This window comes from Doryrhamphus excisus, unplaced genomic scaffold (genome assembly GCF_030265055.1).
Source record: "Doryrhamphus excisus isolate RoL2022-K1 unplaced genomic scaffold, RoL_Dexc_1.0 HiC_scaffold_26, whole genome shotgun sequence".
NCBI lineage: Eukaryota > Metazoa > Chordata > Actinopteri > Syngnathiformes > Syngnathidae > Doryrhamphus > Doryrhamphus excisus.
This window is the reverse complement of record NW_026652244.1, coordinates 294,287-318,435: the sequence shown is the minus strand read 5'-3', so window position 1 is coordinate 318,435 and position 24,149 is coordinate 294,287. Positions and strand designations below refer to the sequence as shown.

Sequence of the window (24,149 nt, the reverse complement as noted above, 5' to 3'; positions counted from 1 at the left end):
TATCCTTGGATTACCATAATTTGTTGTAGTACGTTTTATTCTTATCAAATTGTTTTCAATACGATTCTTTCGTCATTTTTGAAGTTAGAATCGTTTTTTGGCACAGGTATAGAAGAGTATATCTTAAAATGGTTGTCTTGCTTGGTTTTGGCTGTAATTATAGCCGTTCTACAAATGGTTACGATACTATTAGCTGAATTGGTAGAAAAAAGAAACATGTTTACACACAAGAACATGTTTAAAAATGCTCAAATGGATAATTTTTGCTTTAATGATCATTTTTCATTCATTTTTACTAAGAAAATGTCAAAATTTATATCTAACAATCTATTTTTTATATTTTTCACTTTTATTGAAATAACTTTCTTTTATTGGTGTTGGAAAATATCTAATTTTAACACTTTTTGCTATATTAGCATTATAGCTCTGGCATTTGTTATTTCAGTAATTTACAAATATATTATAATTTTTTTTAAATTACACTGTTTTAAATCAGGATCCTAATAAGACAAGCACTGAAAGTGAAATATTTTCTACACCACCAGCCCAGGATATTGCACAAATTATCATTAGAGATGCTGAATTAGAAATGGTTGATAGTTTTAGAACTGCTAATTCTACATTTAGCTCATCGAGTGTAAATCGACCGTCTGGCCCTGTAACCAATTCTCAGCCCACTCAGCAACCTACAAATCATCAAACAATATTTCCTGAAAGAAAAGAAGAACGTGGATTTTTTGAAGGATTTCTTGCGTGTTTGCCTTTTTTTATGCTTTATCCCTACTCTTTTATACCAAACATGCCACTACATAAAAATGTACAATGTATTTACAGAAACGGGCTCAATAGTTCAATTATCAGATTTATCATGAACGACCAATATGTTTATTTGAACAGAAGCGGTCTCATTATGAGCGATTTCATAATTTTTATGATTTTTATTAATTTTTTCTCATTTCGTATATTTAGACAAATGACGCCGTTTTTTCTTTTAATGATTTACTGTAAAAGAACAGCTTTTTTAATACTCGATGCGTACGATGTATCGGTAATTTGTGGACTCATTAATCAATAAACATATACTATAAACCTATTTATTCAATAATTTTGTTTTTTTTTTTTCGAAATTGTCTTGTCTAAATCGTTTTTTTAATTTTGAATGTAGCTCAAAGCAGGTTAGCTCATCGATCTAAGAAAAAAATTACAGATTTTCTGTAAAATGAAGTACTGCCAGGGAAAATTTGTCAAAACATAAAAAGAATAAAATTTTACTTCTTTTGTTGATTAATTCGTTTTTCTCCACTATTTTTTGAATTGGTTGTACGAGGATAGGCAGTAGATCCTTTTTCACCAGCTGCTCCGAAATATTTATAGCATTTTCTGTGGGTTCTGTCACCTGCTACGAGTACAACATCGGATAAGTCGTTTGAAACTGCAAATAACTGATCTAAGAATAAAATCTCTCCACCAAATTTGAGAATTTTCTTTTTTGCTTCCCTAGAAAAATTGAGAGCAAGAACCTTGAGTTTAGGTATTTCAAAAAGCCTTTCATCATCGAGAACCTTTCCAATGACAACCACGGTTTTACCAGAATGTCCAACTAATTTAGAAAGCTTGACAGGCTGTCTGTTAGATCGTGACTTGGTTAATCTTTTTGTGATTGCATGTACAATTTCATTTTGACTGTTCTCTGAGATTCTTTTGAATAGATTGAACAATTGAATATGTTGAGGATTTCGACTGTTTGGTTTACGTGTTGTGTCAAACAATTTGAATTGTTTCTTATGGATGGTTTTAATCATTTTTGAGGGGTCAGAAAAATTTTAAATTTGATCTTCAGACTCTCAGGCTTGGTCTGCTATAAACTTTTTTTGATGACTCTGACTCTTCTCAAATGTATCGAAGATTTAAGTTGATTAAAGAACAACAACACGGGGATTTTGCAAAATTGAAAAATTCACAATGTTTTTTTGGTTGCATTGTCTTTCTCTATTCCAAATCAACAGAAAATGTGAGTATGTAAGTTCTTTCATTTGAATTACAATATTGTATTTCAAATCTTTCTCTTATTTCTGATATTTTTAATTTGTATAAAATTAGAACATTTTTCAGGTCAGCAATTCAAGCAGAAATATTTTGCTATCTTTTTTGTTATCTTTTGACTTCATTTGTATAAAAAGAGCATCTTTTGCTTTTTAAAGAAATTGTGCCAGTTTCTTTAAAAAGTATAATTCGATCAAAGCGAAAAAAGAAAAATTATTCAATTTTCATTAGAACATAAGAGAAATTGAAAGAATATACTAATATGATCTCTTTGTTGGTAATATTTCTTGAGAACATCTGGGTTAACCACCTTTACACCTTTTTTAATTAATGAAAGACCAATTAAACAGTCTCTTACCATCTCATCATCTCTATTTCTTGTGATTTCTTTTATATAAGTGTTTCTTGGCTGTTTGTATGGTGGACTGCTGTTTCTATTCACTCTTTTTGTTACATACTGTGTCTTCTTATTATCCTGTCCGTTTTCCTAAATAAATGCCATTTTTGTTCTATTTATTTTTTACTTAAGAATGTCTATTTTTGAAAATGATTTAAGAACGTTTATTAAAGAATGTATTTTAGTAGTATAATTTGGTAAAAATTAGAATAATTGAAATTGATCAATAAAGGCATTAAATTAACTGATTTATGAGATGTATTAAGATGTCTTTAACTTTTTAATGAGAAACAATTCGTTTTTATCTGAAGAGACGAGCAGTTTTTGCGATAAAAATTGAGATAATCCCATTTCAAGAAAATGACAGTTCTGAAAAAATCAATCATAAAATGTCACATTTGTGATAGATTACCATTCAAACACATTTTTAAATCATGATCCGTTGAAAAGATGATTGTTTTTGATTGATGATACTGTCATTTTTCGTTGAAAATACTTAAAAAGTTCTTTTTTTTCATTCACAAAAATACATTTTCTCGAAATCATCTTTTTTTTCACATCTCAAAATGGCAATTTTGATGAAAACTTATCGCAAAAATGGGACCATAGCAGATAAAATTGTGACAGAAAAGCGGGTAATTGTTTTTAATTTCTGATTTTTTTTTCTAATCAAAATGAAATTTTGTCATTTCATAAATTAAAAAAGTTGGTTGATTCACAAAAATAAAAATATTTTGATGACAGGCAGTGCATTTCAGGGTGACATGGTGAAAACAGAAATGAACAAAACAATTTGAGAAAAACTTTACTGTAATCATTTCAAAAAGACTGAAACAGGACTGAGTTTTTCAAAAAGCTTTTCGAACAAAATGAGGCCGTTTTTGGCAATTCAATTCAACTGTCAAATAAGGGATAAATTAAGAATTTGTTGACTCAAATTAGAAATTTACACTTAAAAAGAGTTTTTTAACCACACGATTAAAGAAAATGAGTTGGAAATGTTGTAATTTTTTTATTTTTTTGAGTAAAGACGTGATTTTCTTCTCAATTTATGATATTACACGAGAAAAGAAGATTTTTTCAATAAAATAGATTCTTTTCAGATTCTGTTAGAAAATCATTAACTTTTTTTCTTTCAAAAAATTCCTCAAAAATTTGAGACTGTTAAGCCCCTCTCCAGATGGCGTTGAAATTCAATAAAGATCTGGGTCAGCATATTTTGCGCAATCCTGGTATTGTTGATAAAATAATAGACCGTGCTGATATAAAATCAACCGATACAGTTCTAGAAATTGGAAGTGGCACAGGAAATCTTACATTGAAATTGCTTGCCAAGGCAAAAAAAGTTATTTGCTACGAATATGACAGAAAATTGGCTGCCGAACTGATTAAAAGGGTAAAACATGCAGGATTATCTCATAAAATGAAACTTTTTATAGGTGATTGCATGAAGAGCGATTTTCCTCCATTTGATCTTTGCGTGTCAAATATTCCGTATCAAATTAGCAGTGTTTTGATTTTCAAACTTTATAAATACCATTTGAGGGCGGCCATACTTTTAGTTCAGCACGAGTTTTGTTGCCAAGCCGAACTCCTCAGCTTATTCAAGATTAAGTGTGTCTAGTCAACTTTTCTCAAAAATCAATTATTGTTTCAAAGTCTCAAAGAAGAATTTCAATCCACCACCAAAGGTAGAAAGTGCCGTTGTAAATATCAAAAAACGACCTGACGAACCGAAAATAGATATTTTAGAGTTTACAAATTTCCTTAAAATATGCTTTAAACGTAAAAATAAAACACTTTCCAGTGTTTTTGCTGATAATTCAATTTTAAAATTGGTTAATATTCAAAAAGAGGATCTACCAGATCTGTTACAGTCCTTTTCTTCTCATCGAGCTAATAAGTTAGAGATAGAAGATTTCCTCCAGATATTTTTACTTTTTAAACAGAAAAAAATCATTTTTCCTAAATTATAGATAAATTTTATTTTCCAAACCATCAGAGTATTTTTCTTTGCGTAGACCTGTTCTTCAAAAACATAAAAAAATTCTTGAAAAATATGCTATTGCTCGGTTTCGAACCGAGGACCTTATCCGTGTAAAGGATACGTGATAACCACTACACTACAACAGCTTAGAATCTCAATAAATATAGATATATAAACTATTAATAGATAGTCATAAATTTCAATGTGAATCTGACAGTCAAAAAAAGTATTTCATTTAAAAAAATAAGAACAAATTATTTATTTAATCATCAGTGACAATAAATCTTGTTATTTTCATCCATATAACATTTCTGATTTGAAGAAGAAAGTGTGGTAGTTTTGGAAACAATTGACTGTCCTGTTGGTACATCATGAACAATCATGTTCAAATCACGGTCAATTGTGTTTACAAATGCTGTTTTACTGTCGGAAAAATAATCATTGCTGCCTAATCGCTCAAACTCACTTGTGTCTTGGGTAGTGTTTTTGATCGTTTGTGATCTCAGTGGACGTGTTTCAGACACGATAACCCTTTTATCGGCAGTAGGAACGACAACCGTTTGTTTCTGTAATGGTGTTTTTCTGTCGACAATTCTTTCCTCAACCAAAACTGGTGCACCAGCGGTGCTCAAAGTTACAGTATTGGTTTCACTGCTGTTTTTATTTGAGGCAACAACAGGTGTGGATGATCGCAAAATTGCCATGTTCTGGTTCTTTAGATCGTTTGGTTTGACAGAATTGTCATTATATGCATTTTCTGGTTTATATGGCTTTGCCTTGAGAATTTTTTCTGTTGTGATAGAACCCACAGTCGCTTCTGGGTTAGTCTCAGTTGTGATAACAGCTGTAGTTTCATCGGAATTTTTTGATTCAGTTGGCACGAGAACATCCTTCTGTACCTTTTCAGATTTTCTTGTTGTTCGTCCACCAACATTATTTTCAACAATGACCTCTCTACTTTTCACCTTTGGTGTTACTTCAACATATCCATCTGGCAAATATTCATCTGTTTTGTCATTATCAATCGCATACGAAGAAGTTTCAATATCTAAAATGTCACCTTCAGAGTTCATAAAAGTAATTTGTACAACATCATCATTTTTACATGATTTAAGGGTAAGTTCGCTAGAATCAGAAAATCTCTCGATTGGTGATGTGAGTGCCGCACAGTTCGAATTTTGTCTCAGATAGTATGTATAATCTTTTTTGACAAGTTCCCATGTGCCTTTTGTTCGTTGCTTTTCACAGATTCTGAGTTTTCTAGTCTTAGTGATATAGCACAGCTGTTCCTTTCCAAACTTGATCACAAAATTGGCATTTTCTTGTAGCATTCTTATTTGTATTTGTAAATTAGTAAATACAAATACTTATTGTATTTATATCTGCTCTCGGTGAAAAACTTTTACATCATCAAAAACTATCCATAAAAAAATGTAGAAAATCATTTTTTATTTTGTTTTTTAATTTCAAAATCCCTTTTTATAAGATTTTTGAATTTATGAACTTATGAAAAAACAGTGTGATTCGATATAAACTACACACTAATTAGTAGGATATAGGTTTTTTTACCTCAAAAATTGAAATTCTTGAATTTCAGGGATTCTGATAACTAAGCTTATGAAAAAGAGCAGACAAAATACCAAGAATACTAAGAAACGTGCCTTAGTATTATAAAATTAAGACTATACAACTGAAAATAATAGTAAATCGATAAAGTGTACAGTGCTTGAAGAATTTAAAAATATATTAAAAATTGAAAAATAACAAACATGAGCGATTAGATTATCATCAGAAAGCTACTCAAATTAGGAATAAGGAAATCAAATGAGCTAATATAATGAGAAGAAGAACAAATTACGCATCAAAGAACCATTTTCACGTTTGAATATTCTTCACAAGAAGCTTGATAGTCCTCGTTTTTAATCTAAAATGAAAGAAAACCATATAGAAACAGTATCTAGCACCTGTGCTCGCAGATATCTGATAAAAAAAGATGAAAAACTGTTGAAAAACGTAAATTTAAGTTTATAGATAAAGATTTTATTCTTATCATGGACAGCTCAGTGAAGAAAGTAAAAATCATACTCTTTCAGTTATATCACTATCGTTAGATTTATTGAACTATTTCTAAATCCAATATGAGGTTAATGAAGAAACTTCAACAGATCAATCTGTCTTGAATACGATATATTTTTTTTTTGTTACAGACGTCTTATAACAGAATTTTCATGATAATAACTGATTCTGCAAAATATAACACAAAGGCAGCAAAGGTTTTGACCGATAAATTTACTCATCTGATTTGAATAAAATGTTTTTATCAATTTTTACAAAATTGCTGTGAATATCTCATTAAGAACAAAGTCAATCTGAATAAATTATATGTGAATATGATTATTGAAAGACGAAAAATATTAAATTCAGGAAGACATTGTCTGATGATAATAGTACGCAACCTATACGGTTTTGCAAAATACGATTCAGCTTGTTTGTATTAATTAAAATATTGTCCCCAAACTTATTATGTGATTATTCGGAAATTTGATGATTATGTGAAGAAGCAAAAAAATTAACTGACAGAGATAACAAAATAAGAAAATTGATAGCTAAAAATTATCTCTATTATCAATTTTTTGATATCTGTATTGATTATAATCAACTTTAGTGATTATAGAAAAGACAGGAGGAAAACAATTTACGATAAAAGATGATTTCAAATAATCAAGGATTTGGATTTGAATGATGATAATTGAGAGTTGAAATCATACCTCGACGAAAAATGGATAAAACACCCAATGAAATATACATATGTTCGATAGATAACGATAACAATCAATCAAGATTGAAAATATTTTTATTACTACCAGCTATCAATATCGAATTATGAAACTTTTTTCACTTCCTAAAAACTTAAATTCTTCGAATAGACACATTGTGATAGTCGGAAATTTACAGCTTGTAAAAAAGAATAACGTTATCACAATTATAAAAGAAAAAATATTGAGACCCCCTCAGAAGAATTAAACCAACAGGAGGAAGACAAAGAAAAATTAGCAAAGGGAAAAACAAATTAGGATTGAAGAGAGTACTTCAATAACTGATTTAAAATAAAACCGATTTTTTTTATGAGTTTCCACAAGATGCATCATTCAAGGTGAAATGGCTCATACTGGACCAGAAATGAGAATATGAGTTATGAGGAAAAGTTGGCAGCATGGTTCAGAAACTGTCTTTGAGAAGCATCAATTTAGAGCAAAGATAGGGAAAACAGAAGGGCTTACGGTTACAATAGAGGAGCTAAAATATGTGGAAATACAAGAAGTGGATAAATGGATTGACCAATAAAGGAATATTGTAGAACCTGCGCGGCTAGATGAGGAGACTGCTTGCTCAGATGTGAATATAATGGTGAATGATAGATACCACAGCATGTTTGTTGATGCGATAACCACAGAAGATAAGTTACAGGCATTGACAAAGAATACTTTTAACGAAGCTAAACTCCATAGATTAATGTACAAATTGGATAACATTCAAGTTGGAAAGTTTGAAAATGTCAGGAAGTACCACTAAAGATTTGACAAACTAGTAAATCTGGTAAATTTGTGGTTGAGCTATGATGAAAAACTAACACAGAGAGAGCGTGTGGATAAATTAAAAAAGGCCTTACAGTGTTGATGAAGTTAGAGATAAAGGGATTATCTATCATAGAATTTGAAAAATGAGTGATATGCTTAGAGAAGATGGAACAGGATAGGTTCAAGGAGCGCCTACTCGATCAATATAGCAGGAACAAAGGCTATTATAAGCCTTACAATCAGAAAGCAACATATTGACCGTATAACGATCATCACAATAGACATCAGAATAACCAGTACAGAAATGGTCGAAGGGATTATTATGTACCTAAGGAAATCAGTTTATCAACTATAAGAGCTATGGACAGAGGAAAAAAGGAAGAAAATGAAAGCTAACAATCCAGTAACCAAGCAGTCAAAATGATCAAGGAAAAATCTAATTCAATGAATAAGATCGTTCTTACACGTAAAATCAATAACGAAAATATTCCTATGCTGGTCGTAACAGGTGCTTCCTGTAATTACATTTCAGAAGCAACAGCATCAAAACTAAAATGTGTAGATCTGATGAAAGAAATACCTATTTCGTTAGCGAATGGAGAAGTGATCACTGTAAATAAAAAAGCAAAATGCACAATAACGATTAATGAAATTTATACCACTGGTTATAAAGTTGAATATCTCGTTTTATCTGGAATGAGTGATGACCTCGTAATAGGGATACCGTTCCTAATTTATTACAATGCTGAGATAAATCTAAAGACGCTATTTTTGAGGATCAACGGAGTGTATAATAAGATTGAAGGAGCAGACTTTTATGTTCAACACTCTTAAAAATGCTGGGTTAAAAACAACCCAATCTGGGTTGTTTTTAACCCAACGCTGGTTAAATATAGGACCAACCTCGCGTTGGGTTATTTTAACCCAACAAGTTGGGTTGGTTCTCTTAACCCAACAATTGGGTTGTACATTGGGTTGTTCAAATGACCCAACGCTGGGTTCATATTTACTACACGGCTGGGTTATTTCAACCCAGCAAGTTGGGTTGCCAATATACCATATATATTTATATATATATTTTAATTATTATTTATTTATTTTTATTGTATGCTAATACTATTAATAATATATTACAATGATAATGACACCAATGTAACAATAAAATATTTATTAAAATTCAACATTTCCAGAACATACAAATATAACACCTCACAACATTTCCTTCACATATGAACAAATTATGTACAAAAAAAATAACATTTTAAGAACGGGTGAGGGGGACAGCTATGAGAGAGTGATATATACATAGAACAAGAGGCTCTGTGAGCAGCAGCACAAATGGGGAGGCGATTCTGCCTGCTGCAAGTATTCCACCTTGTTAGCGCCGACCTACGATGAGAAAAGAAAAAAAAGTAAGTATTTTGTAAGTATTTCTAGCAGTGCAGAGCAATTGTCATCAGCTCTCTACTGAAGCTATTTCAATATATATTCTACAGGGAGAAGTATGACACCTGTAAATTCAATGGCGTGTTGTTCAACAATTTATTCAGGGGGTTTGGCCAGTCTTATGTTTGGTCTGTGGTTTACATGTCACACATCACTATGGAGTAACAACTTACACCAAGTTACAACTTGTAAGAATAGTGCTTCATGAAATGAGAAACACAGCCAAATGTTACGTTGTCACACATTCCACGAAATACAATCTTTTCAAGTAGCTCCTCATAAAAAGAGTCCTGCTTTAAAACTGTGTAAAAGAACAACTGGAGTAATTTCACAATTCATTTACATTTTAATTTCTATTGAAAGGTAAATTACTTACGGGCTTAACATCGATGAAGGCTCTCTTCACCTCCTGAATACTCGCCCGGACCAATTTCCTGCCCTTTTTAAACACAGGCGGAGGGAGCAGGATGGGCAGCAGCGTCAGGGCGACTTCTCCCCTGGAATCTGTAGGACAATTATGGGTGTCATTACCAGATTGTTGAGAACATGAGTTTTAAATAATATAATATTACAATTTTAGATAAAACTGTCTTGTTTTCAATATGTTCCACTACTGTGCAGTGTTGTTGTATTGCAATCAACCCTAACATAATATTAAGAAAATGTCTCGATTATGTTTACTTGGTCTATTTTAAAACACAAAAACACACCCCAAACATTTTTTTACCAATTGGGATCATAATGTGTACCATAGAGGGTTTGTCAGTTTGTCTTTTTGACTATAACAGCAATATATATTGGAATCACAAGATGGATCACAATCAAAATCAAATCAAATTTTGGGTATTGGTACAAGCTACGGTGACTGACCCACCGCCATTTCTTATGTATAGAACATATAGTAGGCACAGTAGCTACTGTAAAACAATACCCATAAAATGAAGGCATGAAGATGACTTACCTTTCAATCAGCCCTGGTAGCTGCCTCTCAGTCAATTTGGAACTGATAAACTCATCCATAGATGCTTTTCAGCGAACTGAAACATCACAAAGAGGGTCCATAAGAACAAACATACCATGAAATGAAATAAGATTCAGTAGTCCAAACGCATTCTCTACATTTATATGCGACTTACAAAACTGTCGTCGAATTCGCGCCCAAACTAGTTGAAACTGCTAAGTATACAGTGGACTATCGGTGGCTAACGGAAGCCCGCTAGCATGCAGGAGTCTAGCTTAAAAAAAAAAAACACCGGTTCATCAGCACGCTCGTATTAATTCACGAGATTCTTTAACTTGATATCACATAAAATGGCAAATTGACGAGATAACTGACGTTGTCCTCATAACTATCACACATAATGCATGTCTCTTGTAACTTCAACAACATAGTTTGGTTCCTCCATAGCTCGCCAGCGAATGTGTTCGCTTGCCACTTTTGGAGGGAATGGAAGTTTGCTAAGGTTACCGATCCATTCCTGAAGCTAGTACTCAACAGTGCTTCACGAACTTACATTTTAACAAGTTTATGAAGCTTTATATAATAATATAAAGTCAATTCTACGGTAAAACAATAGTGGGCATGTAACAAACCTTGCTCCGTGCTGAAATTCGTCTCCTCAGATGAAATGAGCGGTCCGAACGAAGTAAGTTTGTGGGCGGGGCTTTGTTGCTCGTGTCCAAAATTCTACCCAACGCTTTGGGTTGTCCAAAATAACCCAGCACAATATAATGGAAATCACAACCCAGCAGCAAATAACTCAGCACCCAACAGAGATAACCCAGCGAATTGGGTTCTCAGAATACCCAACTCAATAAAAATAACCCAATTAAATGACCCAACAGGCTCAACCCAGCGATTGGGTCAAAAAAATAACCCAGCATTTTTAAGAGTGTAATAATCTTCAAACGAAAGTTAGAAGAATCAAGATATTTTATGAGAAATGACAGATATATCTAGTTTCTAAAACTGCAAATATTTTATTAAGATGAAAACACTTCTATGGTTTCTTCTCCATAAAAGTTCTATTATTAATTTACTGATTCAGTTTTCTTATTTTTATGTGTTTGTATGGTTTTCTCTGAATAGTTAGATAAACTTAAAACGGATTTCCATGAAACTAGACATCCTCATTCGTTTAATTTGGACGATTTTTTTATTGTTGATACGATCACATTTTCAACTAAACGTTAACCCGATTGGAAGATCGAAAATTAGCTGAATCATTCTAAATAACAAAATCGTGTGGCTAAATTGGCTCTTTTCTTGTGATTTTGAGCTCTCAGATGAAGCTGTTACTGTGCTCAGTAGCCGCGCCTCATTTTTTAGTAACGAATAGAGGGGGACCATTTTTTGTCTGATATTGAAAAATGAATAACAAGATATTTTTTTTTATTTATTTGATATTCTTCCTTTATCGGTCTTGTAATATAATTTTGATATGTTTTTCATTTTAAAACGTGAATAAAACCGTTAAAAACCAACTTTTTACAGGAAAAAACTAAAGGTAATTTTTCGTAATTTAATACATTTCATAATCAAAAAGAAAATTACGATATAAATATTTTTCCATTTGTTCAAAATATTCATTTTTTTTATTTTTTGATGAAAAAAATCGCATAATGAATCACACTTGTAATTACTTCGTCGTCCAGGAATAGGGGTCGGTTTCTGCCGATAAATCTATTCGGTAAATCTATTTTTGGCTGTAAACAAAACAAAAATAATCAAAAATAAAATAAAATTATAATTAAATCTACTAATTTAATCAAATTTGTCGACTTTGCTTGAAACATAATAAAATACGTTTTTAGATGCTGTTTGTTCTCTTTTATTATTCAGAGCTTGTTTTAAATGACTAAAACCTCTTTCAGCTGAGGATGTTGTTAGCTCAACATATTTAATCATCTCATATTGCTCATCTTGATCGATTGAATAACTCAAATGTGAATGAAACCTACATTTTTTCTTACTACATTTTCAAAACGCTGTTCCAAGGGACTATTTTGTAATTTTATGCATATTCTTTGGAAATCATCATATTGATGAGATAATTCTTTATCATTTTCTTCAAATGCAGTAATTACATCAGCTAAAAAAAGAAATGAATTCATAATTTCACATTCTTTAAAAATAGACGATTTTTGAATTTTTCTCTTAAGTTTCACAACATTTTCCGTATTATCAGAAATGGACATCAAGAAGAGTTTGGTTTTTTTTGAAATTCGTATAAATAAAAGAAACACATCTCAAAAACGTTCCCCATCTAGTTTTAACCGCCCAAGAAATAAAGGCAAGTTGTGTTTTCTCCTTATATCCAGGTTTGATTTTTTTACTTTTGTCTGATTGTCTTGGAAAGCAGCTTGTAAAACCTATGAAATATAGGAAAAGCCTTTTTTACCACTTCCTCCACTAAATTCAAGTTGTGTGCAAAGCAAACATTGTGAGTTATATTTGGAAAAGTTTTTTTCAAAATATTAAAGACAGCTAGTCAAGTTGCATCACCATCTGACGTCAAAACTCTGAAATTTGATTGATTCTCAAAATCTTAAAATAATCTCTCGAGTCGCATAGTTATCGAGCTTGATAGTTTTTCTGCTGTAGAATTATCCACTTCGATCAAATCGAGCATTTTTGGATCATTGTGTGTTGAATTTAAGTTTTTCGCGAAAATTGATAGGAATATTTTGCCGTCTCGGAAGGTTACATCATCGAATAGAATTTGAAAAAGATTTTGTCTAAGATCAGATATAATGTTGTTTCTTCGTTCATTAATCACTTGAGGCACTAAAGTTTTCCTATAAAATGATTCATAAGACAGTTGAAAACCTAATCTGCGCTGTAATTCAATGGTAATTAGTTGTCTAATGACATTAAATACAATAGAATTCAGTAAAATAAATTTTATGAAGAGTTCACGGATCTCTTTGACTTCAAAAGCAGTTTTGATGATTTTAGTGCGTAGCTTAGCTAAATTATCAACAGTTTCGATATGGTTTGATAACAGCAGATGTTCTTCGAGTGACTGCTTAGAATTTTTACGTTTTCTAAACACAACATCACAAAAAACACATGCAATCTTATTCTCATTGAGAGTGAAGCACAGACACTCAGCAATAAAAGATTTTAAAGCAATTATTAGACTCATTTCAGAACTTGCAATTCGTGCCAGAAAGAATAAGGGGAGATTTATTCTTCGGGTAAGTCCATTTTTTATATTAGCTGAACCTGGAAAATCAGGACTCAATCGAAATGAAAAAATGTGAAAAACGACTCAAAATAGAATTATAAATTTGCTTTCAAAAATATTAAGATTTTGATTCATGAATTTTAGGGATCAAAAAATAGATTTGCCGGCAGATCCGACCCCTATCCAGGAAGTAATTATATGGCTCTAAATATCGAATTGTGAGTAAAAATATCTTAATAGGTGTTTTTTTTTTATTTAAGTTCTTTCGAAAATGAATAAAAAATAGGTGTTTGGCATCCATAAATTATTTATTTATTTTTTTTGGTCCATCAAAACTTGATCTAAGATACATAGTTGTATTCTTATTGAAAAGTTTCTTCGAACTCTATCCAAATATCTAGCTTTCGAAATGAATCTTCCACTTCAGAGCTACTTTGTGGTATTTTTAAAGATTTATATTTTCCATTCTGAACTTTTCATCTTCAATATATACCTTGTATACTAGATTTATTTAATGATTTTTCGATCTTTTCTCTTTATAATCGTATATATCCCCAGGATCCTCTGAGAAATTTTAGATTTTGAAAAATACTAACTGCATCCTGTTCTCAAAAATTATCTCTCTCAGATAGAGTGACAATGTCGATCAAAAAGCTTTAATTTTTAGTAATATCTATCGTTTGTGATTTTAATACATTCTTATTATTAATTAATTCTGTTATTTTGTTATCTCTGTACTTTTTAGTCGGTTTAAAAATGTTCTCTTTTAGTTCTATCATTTGAACGGAGTTATTCGACCAAAAATCAATCGTTTTTGAAAAAGAGGAAAACTTTGTCGCAATATAAACTGGTGGTAATTCAATATAATCGATTATTTGTGAATTTTTTTAAGAAAAAAGATCGATTGCTTGAATTACAAATTCTGTAAAATCTATATAGAAATCCGATATTTTTGATAAGTATTGTATAAAAGATACGGAAAAAAGTAAATCCATCGTAGTTTGTTTTTTTTAAATTCTTTTGCAACTTTTACTTTATAAAATTCCGCATCAGTTACAATGTATCTAACACTTTTACATGTTTTTTTTAAAAGCTTTAGATATTTGTTCTCTTAGCTTCGAACTGGATGAACGTTCGTATAAATAAAAACTTCTAAAAGTTCAAAAGAAAATGAATCATCAACACTAGGACACAGTATAGCTGTGTGATGCTCTTTTTCGTTTCTAATAGAATTAGTCATGAAAATGATCTCTTTTTTGAAGAATTTTCTATTTATTCTTTTTTTTTTCATATTTGTATTTTTAATTTTTTTCTAAAAGTTTTACCCGTTGAGAGATTAATTCCATATTCGGACAATGGTTTGCGAAAAGCGGGATCGTCTATTTTTTTAGGGGAATATCCGATCCTGTAAATGACTCGAGGAATGTATTTGACAAATCTTTATTTTCGAGTCGATCTTCTAATGATTTCATATTATTTCTTTCATCTTCTCGAATCAATATTTGCCCATTTACAGTCTTATGAATCGAAATGTTCAGTCATTTTCGATTTATATTTTATATGTAAGACTTTGATGCAAATTTTACATTTTAGTCGATAATTATTTGTATTAAATTTAACTTCATCACTAATATGTACATTAACTCTTTTTGCATAAAATAATCTGATTCCTCTGCCATTTTAGGATTTTGACAAATATTCCTCAATGAAAACACTAAATAATGACTAAAATGATTCAAGATGGTACATCAAACTTATCGAAAAGGAAATATTGATCCATCAAAAATGAACAAAATTTGAAAATTTGAATTTTCACAAAAAGTCATTAAAAAAAGGTGTGTTTTTCAATAAAAAATAAGATTAGAACTGTCTTTTGATTATTTATTAAATAAAAAATATGTTTCAAAAAAGTTCCCCCTCTAGTTTAAAATAAAAGATTTTTTTTTTTTTTTTGAAAATTTTATGTCACAGGTTTTTCACTTGATAATGAGGCCTTCTTCATCAATACAATACTTTTTTCTTAAGATTTTATTTACTACGTTCTTCTATTCTTTGCTGGTTGATATCCGTTATTTTAAACGTGAGGGTATCTGAAAACCTAATTCTTCTTGAAAAACGACAAATATTAGATTATTTTTATTAATACATTTGAGAAATATTTCTACAAAAGCAGATGAAAAAAAATCGAGGAATTCAAAAGTTATAGGATCATAATTTAAAATTTGATCTTTCGTTCACCCGAGTTTGAACCCTATTTTTTTTACACAAGAGTGCGATTATTTAGTTCTTACCAGATAATCTGATTAAAAATATATTCAACATAAATAACAAGAAGAAAATTGGAATAAATTCAAGAGATTCTTGAGAAAAATTGTCAGTGAAGAAAAAAAAATACAACTAGAAGAATTCACTAAACAATAAAAAGAAAGCGAGATGGACAAATACATAACACTCACGTATCAGAACAAATCAATGTTGAAACAAACTTATCTAAATCAGTTATGAATTTGAACATTCAACAAAAATTATTTTGAACAAATGTCTCTATTCAAAAAAAAAAACTTTATTGTTAAAAAATACATATAAACCAAAGGAAGTATAAAAAAACTTTTGAATAATTCATAAGGAAAAAGGAGAAACTGGTCAAATTGAATTCAATCTAGTTCGATCAAAAAAATGTTCCCAAAATATCAAATCAATGAAACATAATATTTAGCAAAAAGACAATAAATTTTTTGTCAATAAAATACTGATTTTTTTTTTATTTGAAAATTCACGTTTTTCTCAAAATAAACGAAAAACTTCGAAAAGAATTGCAATCCCAAATAATTGGAGAATTTGACGAGTATATTGGATTTATAATGCCGTTCCCTCTGAAAAATGTATTTTTTAAAGGGATCATTTTTAAGGTAAATATTTTAAAGATTACATCAACATATAGTAAGAATAAGATTTTTACTGAGAAGTGTAATGAGCAAATAAAATTCGATAAGAAAAATTATGTGCTCAAAAATCAGATTTGGAACAGTTTTACACGCTAAGTATGGTAGCGAATTATTAAAGTCTTTGAATAATAAAGATCATAATCGAGGAATACAGGTGCACATGAACCAAAAGGGGACAAAACTATTTATAATGTAAAAAAAGAGCGTCGGGATCTGAGTTAACAAAAACCTCATTTAGAAAAAAAAGTATATTTAGATTCCTCTGCGAATACGAATATCCCGAAAGAGAAAGTTAACTCACCAGTTAACAAAAAATCATAAGTGGAGGCAGTTATTAAGAAGTTGTCTGCGAGGACAATTGTACAATAGTAAGTAACGAAAATGTTCAAACAGAATCATCATATATCGAAATATTGTCTGAGAAAAAATTCATTTACTCAGAGATTTGTAGACTTTTAAGATTTGACATAAAACATTAATCCTAAAAATGTCTGTAGTAAATCGTCTTAAACATTTGTTCATTGAATCCTAAGTGCATAACGAGTTCTCGAATGCAGATTTTAATATAAAACAAATTCGGTATTCACTCAGAAGAATACGTCGAGCATAAAAATATGAAGAATAAAATCACAGACGCTGTTGCCTATGATAGTAGGCAAATAAACAACTGAAAAAACTCTCTTGAGTTTGACTTGGATTTTTCGTTTTTCACATTTGCGGCATATTTTAGCAAGATATATAACGGATTCTTACAAAATAGAAGCATAGTTATCACAAAGAGAGGTATTTATTTTATTCAAAAATTCACTTCTCGTTATAGGAATTGAATTTTTCAGAATAACACAAAATAGCTTTGTTTTTTTTTCATTGAAATAAAAGATCTATTTGAATTATAATTTTCATTCGGTTATTACGGTAGTGATGAATAATATACTATCAAAAAGAACAGGGAGATCTCCAAGAATATGAGAAATCTATAAGATCACCAAAAATAAAATACAAATGATATAAGTCTAATCGTCAAATGTTAAAAATGATCCATACCGGCTATAAGGGAGGTCGATAAAGTGGATTTACCTGCGGAAAAATTTGGGAGAATCGGTACCATCTTCCACGCTTCTTTAAGCTTACTCATTTCTCTGTTGTGTTGTTTGTTCGTTGGTGGTGTTTGCGACTTGAAACTCTGATGATTCTAAGAGGTTTATAAAAATTTGTTTCCTATATAGTTTCTTACAACACTTATAAGAAACGTTCTTCGAATTACTTCTATCTGACATCAGTATTACCTCTGAAAAATCGGATATATAAGATACATATAGCATTTCTAAAATAGCTATTAGCTGATATCTCTAAAACCGATATCATAATTGAACTATTCAAATCGATCTGATTCAAACAAGCACCTCTTTGAAGTAGAATTGCCCTTTCTGTTATATACTGATGCGATGAACGTAATCACATCAACGCAGAAGAACCTTTCTGTTTTTTCTGCTAACAGCGACGTCATAAAACATAACAGAACATATAATAGAGATAATTAAAAGTTGAAGTTTTAAGAATGATCCAGATTTTGTACTTCTATATCTTGATAAGAAATAGGCAGATAATCTGATAAATCAAATTGTTTCTAAATTTTGTTAAATTTATCATGAGGATTTCTACTCAAATTTATAAACAGATATCGATTACAATAAAACAAGTTGAGTATTCATATGAAAGAATAACAAAATTGACACAAAATAGAAGTATATTCTTACGAAAAACGAAATCAAATATGAAATGAAAAAAACTCAAAGAAAATCGATAAACTTTGTAAATTGGGTTGTAATTACGAAGTTTAAGATAATAAAGTGATTATATTTTTTTAGGTAATCTATTTTAGCCTCGTCTTATCGACAGGCTCTATCAATGAGGGGCTGAAAACTTTCTTGGTGGGAGAATTTTGACATTTTTTTGGCAATCATTCAACTCACAAAGACTGTAATAGTTTTCAATGAAAAAATTAACTTATATTCCAATTCAAACGAAACTTTGAAAATTTTTCAGGTCATTTATGTATTTTAAAAATCTAAAAATTTTATAATTTGTCGAATAATAGATATTATACAGCAATTTGCATTCAATTTAAACTTTTTTGAATTCAATTTCGACCTACGATATTGATAAAAAGAAAAAAATAAAATAAAAATCATTTAAAATAAAATTTTGATATTTTTTTGAAAGGAAAATTTTATTCTTCTCTTCTTCTCATTTCTCTCAGCATATTACGCCAGAAACCAGCACAATCTTCAGCGGTTATGACATTTAATCCAGTGTCAATCAGCTGATCAAAAATGTTCAGTATTTTGAGGTTCATTTCTTCTTAATATCGTTTTCCATTCAGAAAACATGTCTTCAATCGGGTTAAATTGTGGTGTGTAAGGAGGAAGAAACATTAAAGTGTGGTTTTTTTCTAAAAGCAGTTTAACATCATCATTTGCGTCAAATGGTACATTATCCATCACAAAAATGCATTCATTTAATCCTTTTGATTCCACAAAATCAGCAAGCTCAGACATATAGTTAGAAATTAAACCTCCATTGTAGGCTGTGTTTTGAGATTTGTAAAATTAAACCCGTTTTTGTTTATTGCACAGCAGATTGATATGTTCCTCGAGCGTATGCTTTATGCAGTTTTTATTGGTGTTTGTCCGACAGGTGCTCGTCCATATTTTGAACGCATCGACACACAAAAACCTACTTCATCAACGAAAAAAATACGCTCTTCAGCTACATTAGTCACTAAATCTTGAAATCTTTGAGCATATGCAGCTCTTGCAATTTTTTTGCTTCTGTTTCAACTCTTTCAGCAACAACTTGTATCCTTTTGAATGAAAAATGTAGATTTTTTAACGTTCTGCATATTGCAGATTCACTTACTGTTATATCATATTTTTCCAAAATTTTTCTTTTTAATTGCCCAAGTGTAATATTTTACTTTACATCCACCTCATCTCTTATGAATTCGCGCATTTCTTGAGTAATTTTTATATTTTTGGCGCCTCCCATAGCTTTTGTTTTGATTCTTTGCTCATTTATATAAGAATAGACAATACTTTTTATTGTTGATTTCTTTGTGTTAAAAGTTCCGACCAATGTGGCAAAATTTGCGCCTTTTTCATAGTTTTCAATCATTAATATACGCAAATCATTAGAAACCATTTCTTTGAGTTTCTTCAGTCATATTAAGGTAAACATAACGCAAATTGATTAAAATCCGATTTTACCTCCTTAAATTCAAAGAAATAAAAAAAAAATTGTAAATAATTCATTTTTTTCTATTTTCAATTTAATCAATAAGGTAGGACGAAATTGAATGCTTAAGAGTCGAAATTGAATGCGGATCTGGTCGAAACTGAATGCAAACCCCTGTATTGTTTTTTTAAAAATATTGTGACATCCCTCGATTGCGTTATTGGTTCTTGGTAAATGATTGAGAAATATATTCGGGGGCAAGCCAATATTTTAAAGGAAATCGACTCGATCGAACAAATAATTACGTCTAAAGTAATCATATACAGGTTCTAAGCAAATAAGAAAATTTGGAGATGCTAATAAATTAGTAAAATCAGTTACCACTCTATCTTTTCTATCAATAAAAACTGAAGATGCCGAACAAATTTTTAGTTCAAAGAACAAATGTGATACCAACGGCAAAGCCGTCAGACTGTACTCTTCTGTATATACTCGGACTAGGTGAAACATACAGCCAGAAATAATTGTAATGGAGATAAGTATTCCATCACGTGAATAGCTGACATTTGTTATTCTATTTTCACACATCTGCATTGAATCAATAGTACTAGTCGTAAACGAATGAAAAGCTTAAATATAGGTTCAAATTTGATTATTCATCCTGATTATGAAATCGACTGGAAACACGTTCATGTAAATTAATGTCGAGATTATAAAAATACAAGGTAATCTTTTGTCACAATCCCAAAAATCCCATCCAATGTCCAAATAGTTGCTTGTTATAGTATTTGTATGCAACTCTGTGAAAAGTTGAGTAAAAAATCCTCATTCTTCTCAAATCTTTTACAATTTTCGATGCCATATTTAGTTAATTCTTCATTTTTCATTGTTTTAGAAAGTCTATCTGAAAATTCAAGTTTTCTATAGCGATATGGAGTTTGATTGAACATGGATAGACTGTAGTGTAGAGAGTCTTTTTTAAACTATCAGTAGATTAAAATATTAATTACTCTTCAGCATTGCATCTTGCAATACCCGGTTGAATGTATACCGTAAATTAATAAAACTATCGTCCAGAAAATTATTAGCGGTTATTTTCATGACCATGTGAGACATTTTCAATCATAAAAGATTCTAGGAACTGCTTTTCAGCGAGAGATGTACTCACTCGAGCAAGACAGACATCGAAAATGAACCTCCAAATCTTTTCAAATTGATAAGTTTCGAATCTTTATATAATATCAGGACATGAATTAAGAGCCTGGCTCCTCGTTCTGATATATGAAAGAACAATTGCTCTTCAGTCATCAGAATATTGGGTGAGAAAAAATCTCACATTTTGTCCAAAAAAAATCGGCAGTAAATTTTGTTTATCTTCGATCCATTTTATAGTGGTTACTTATGAAATCCGTAGAATTTTCCGGGCACCGTTACAATCATCAGACATTTGAGTTTCGACTTTGTGAGATCCTCAGCTGTGCAATTGTCTTTCATTCATTAAGAGTTAAAATTATGAATTCAAATTGCCCTTTTTTCGATTATTTAAATATTCACGCATACAAAATGCCATTAATGTATCGTGCGTCCATCAAATTTGAACGAAATGGGTGTATTATTTTGTTTTTTATCTAAAATTTATTTTTTCGGAGTATTGTAATCATTTATAAATTTTGTTATGGTTTTTCGCGAGATCGTGAAACGGTGCAAATCAAATTTGGACCAAATGATTCTTTTTTCTTTAAAATCGGGAAACTGAAACTTAGAATTTTTATTCAATGCCTGACTAGGTTTTTGATAAGTTGCGTTTCTGACATGGTGATTGGTGGATTTCTATTCTTTCTATATATTGAAGAAAAAATCTATTCTCCTTTGTTTTTTTGCTCATCTTATCTATTGAAGAATTCATTCGTTGAAATGTCAGAATGAATCCTTGAAAAAAGTCATGATAAATTATATGCACCACCATTCATTTCGACTAAAATGTTTGTGCCTTTAAAATTACTAGACATTTTAAAACATTTTTATGAAACCTTCTACTGTTGAAATATTTTCCTCTTTAGCCATTTTTTCATGATGTGAATCTTTGACTATTTCATCTCGAGTTTTTTGAAACCTTTTTTACATCAATCTCGCTCATGATGTTACGCATAAAAGTTTCTTTTAAGAGATAATTAACTAATAATAAATCATTCAGCAGAATCACAAGGGAAAAATTCATAATGATATTTTAATCATAAAATGATCAAATCTGATTAAGCAAATCCCAAATAGTTAATTTTGCATCGAGCCACCCCAGTCAACAAAAAAAACAACAAAAAGACACCCCCTCCATATACTGCAAGCTCCCATACGCCGAGGGGGTCCCCTCGCACCGGCGTTAAGTGAGAGAGCTCTTATTTATAAATTCGAAAATATCTTTTTGAATATTTTAACGCATCTGATTTGAATTTAACATCAATTTCTATCATAAAAGCATTATTTAAATTTTTTTTCTCGATAATAATAATTGTCATTCTGCTATGAAACATGGTCAAGTTTGCACAAATGGAATGTAACTTCAAAATTTTGAACAATGACAAGTTGAACGATCATTCTGCTCAACTCTCACATATGTTCATGTACAAAATGTACAGAAATTTCCCTTTTACAAGATTCTGAATACACCACAAATCTCACATTTTACCAATAATTTTCCTGTTATTATGTAAAAGAATAAGTTTAGAAGCTTTTTTTCATCAAATTTAGCTCAAATCCAATCACGACGACAGTAAGATAACACATTTGGACTTTTCCTATTATTCCCCCGGATATAAAAAAAAGTCATAGCAATTTAATTAAGACTTTTCAAATTAAATCAAATCGAGATATTTTTGCACAATATTATCTTTGAATGTATCATTAAATGAAAAGAAATTAGAAATTTCGCCTTTTCTTTCGTAGAAACAACCATTTGATTCTTTCAATGATTTTTTTATCTTATTGTTGGAACTTTCAACATTTTGTGTGTGAACACCTGTTATTGGATCAACAAAATTATATTTATGACAGATAGTTCTATGTTGATAATTTCCATTCCTTGAACGTGCATTATATGCTGCCTATTCATCCGTGTGAATAGTTGAACCAGGAAATACAACGCGTTTAAAAATACTTTTCAAAGTATTTGTTGTTCTGTCGGGTACAATTGTAGCATATCCTTGTGCTGGTTTTGTAGAGCAATCAACAATCACAAATGCCCATATTTGACTGCTAGGTGCTCTTCCTCTATGAGCATTTACTTTGTGATTAAGCATTGATCCGAAACAGTGGATTATTACTCCAGATCCTTCCAGTTTGATTTCTTTTTTTCTGAAATACATTCTTATTCTGATAGAAATAAATTTTTTTTATTCTGACTAATGTATTTTTATTAAGATTTTCTAAATTGCTAATTTTCGCTGATTTAATATCAGCAGCAAAATGCATACATAACTGCATTAAGAGCCTTTCTTGTTTTAAGGGGTTAATTTTCTAAAAAAAACTATTAGTGAAAATACTTTGTGTTGTCTGATATTTATTGCAGATTTTGTACAGACATCTCCAATTTTTTCCTATTTTGGTATCTTTTGTGTTTTTCAAGACAATTTCGAAGCCACAACTTGAGCAGGGCATCCTATCTTTCATTATTCTTTTCTCATCAACCAATTTATGAAATCTACATTTTTTGATGATTCAAAAAATGTTAAAGGCGCTGAAACCTTCTTTTCGGGAAAATGTATTAAAAATATTTAAAAAATGTATTTTTATACCCCGATGTCCTAGTTTTCCCTCTGTCGGGGTGAAAACTAGGAAGGTCCCACATTTCACCGCCTTTACAAAAATCGAACGAGCAAGGGTAATATTTCAAAGCCGGCAGAATTATCGCTGAAATTTTTTCTTCTTAAACCCATAAAAATAAGGTATAGAGCAAAGGATTATAGGAACAAAAACAAATGAAGGAGGTATAAGAATAGTATATCAAAATACATTGTTTACATACGATTATGAATTGAACAATTCAATAAGGTAACGTAACTAACATCGACAAGGGTGTCGTGCAGAGGTTTGGACCGATAATAATTCAAAATATAAGTACTTCATTTATAAACACCATCATACTATCGATCTCAAAGAAGTTTTGAACCATAAATCATATACAGTATTCAAAGAAAATATTACTAACAGAAACGACGAATCATAAGATGTTCCCACCAATGTTACTGAAAAATGGCACTAGGATAAAATATATCTAACACTGATTTTTCAAAAAAAATACAAGGGTTCGAAAAAAAATTAGCTTTAGAAATGTCA

At 30.5% G+C, this 24,149-nt stretch overlaps 1 protein-coding gene and 1 non-coding gene across 2 annotated transcripts; one reads left to right on the top strand and one right to left on the bottom strand.

Annotated features, from left to right (window-relative positions):
* Positions 1 to 3,620: 3,620 nt before the first annotated feature.
* Positions 3,621 to 4,416, top strand: LOC131119356 (probable dimethyladenosine transferase). Its single transcript, XM_058064707.1, is given in 2 exon segments — positions 3,621 to 4,015; positions 4,017 to 4,416. Coding segments are annotated over 2 exon segments (795 nt in total).
* Positions 4,417 to 4,500: 84 nt separating this feature from the next.
* On the bottom strand, positions 4,501 to 4,573 carry trnav-uac (transfer RNA valine (anticodon UAC)). The gene has a single exon. It is a non-coding gene; the product is annotated as a tRNA-Val (tRNA).
* Between the last annotated feature and the right edge of the window lie 19,576 nt (positions 4,574 to 24,149).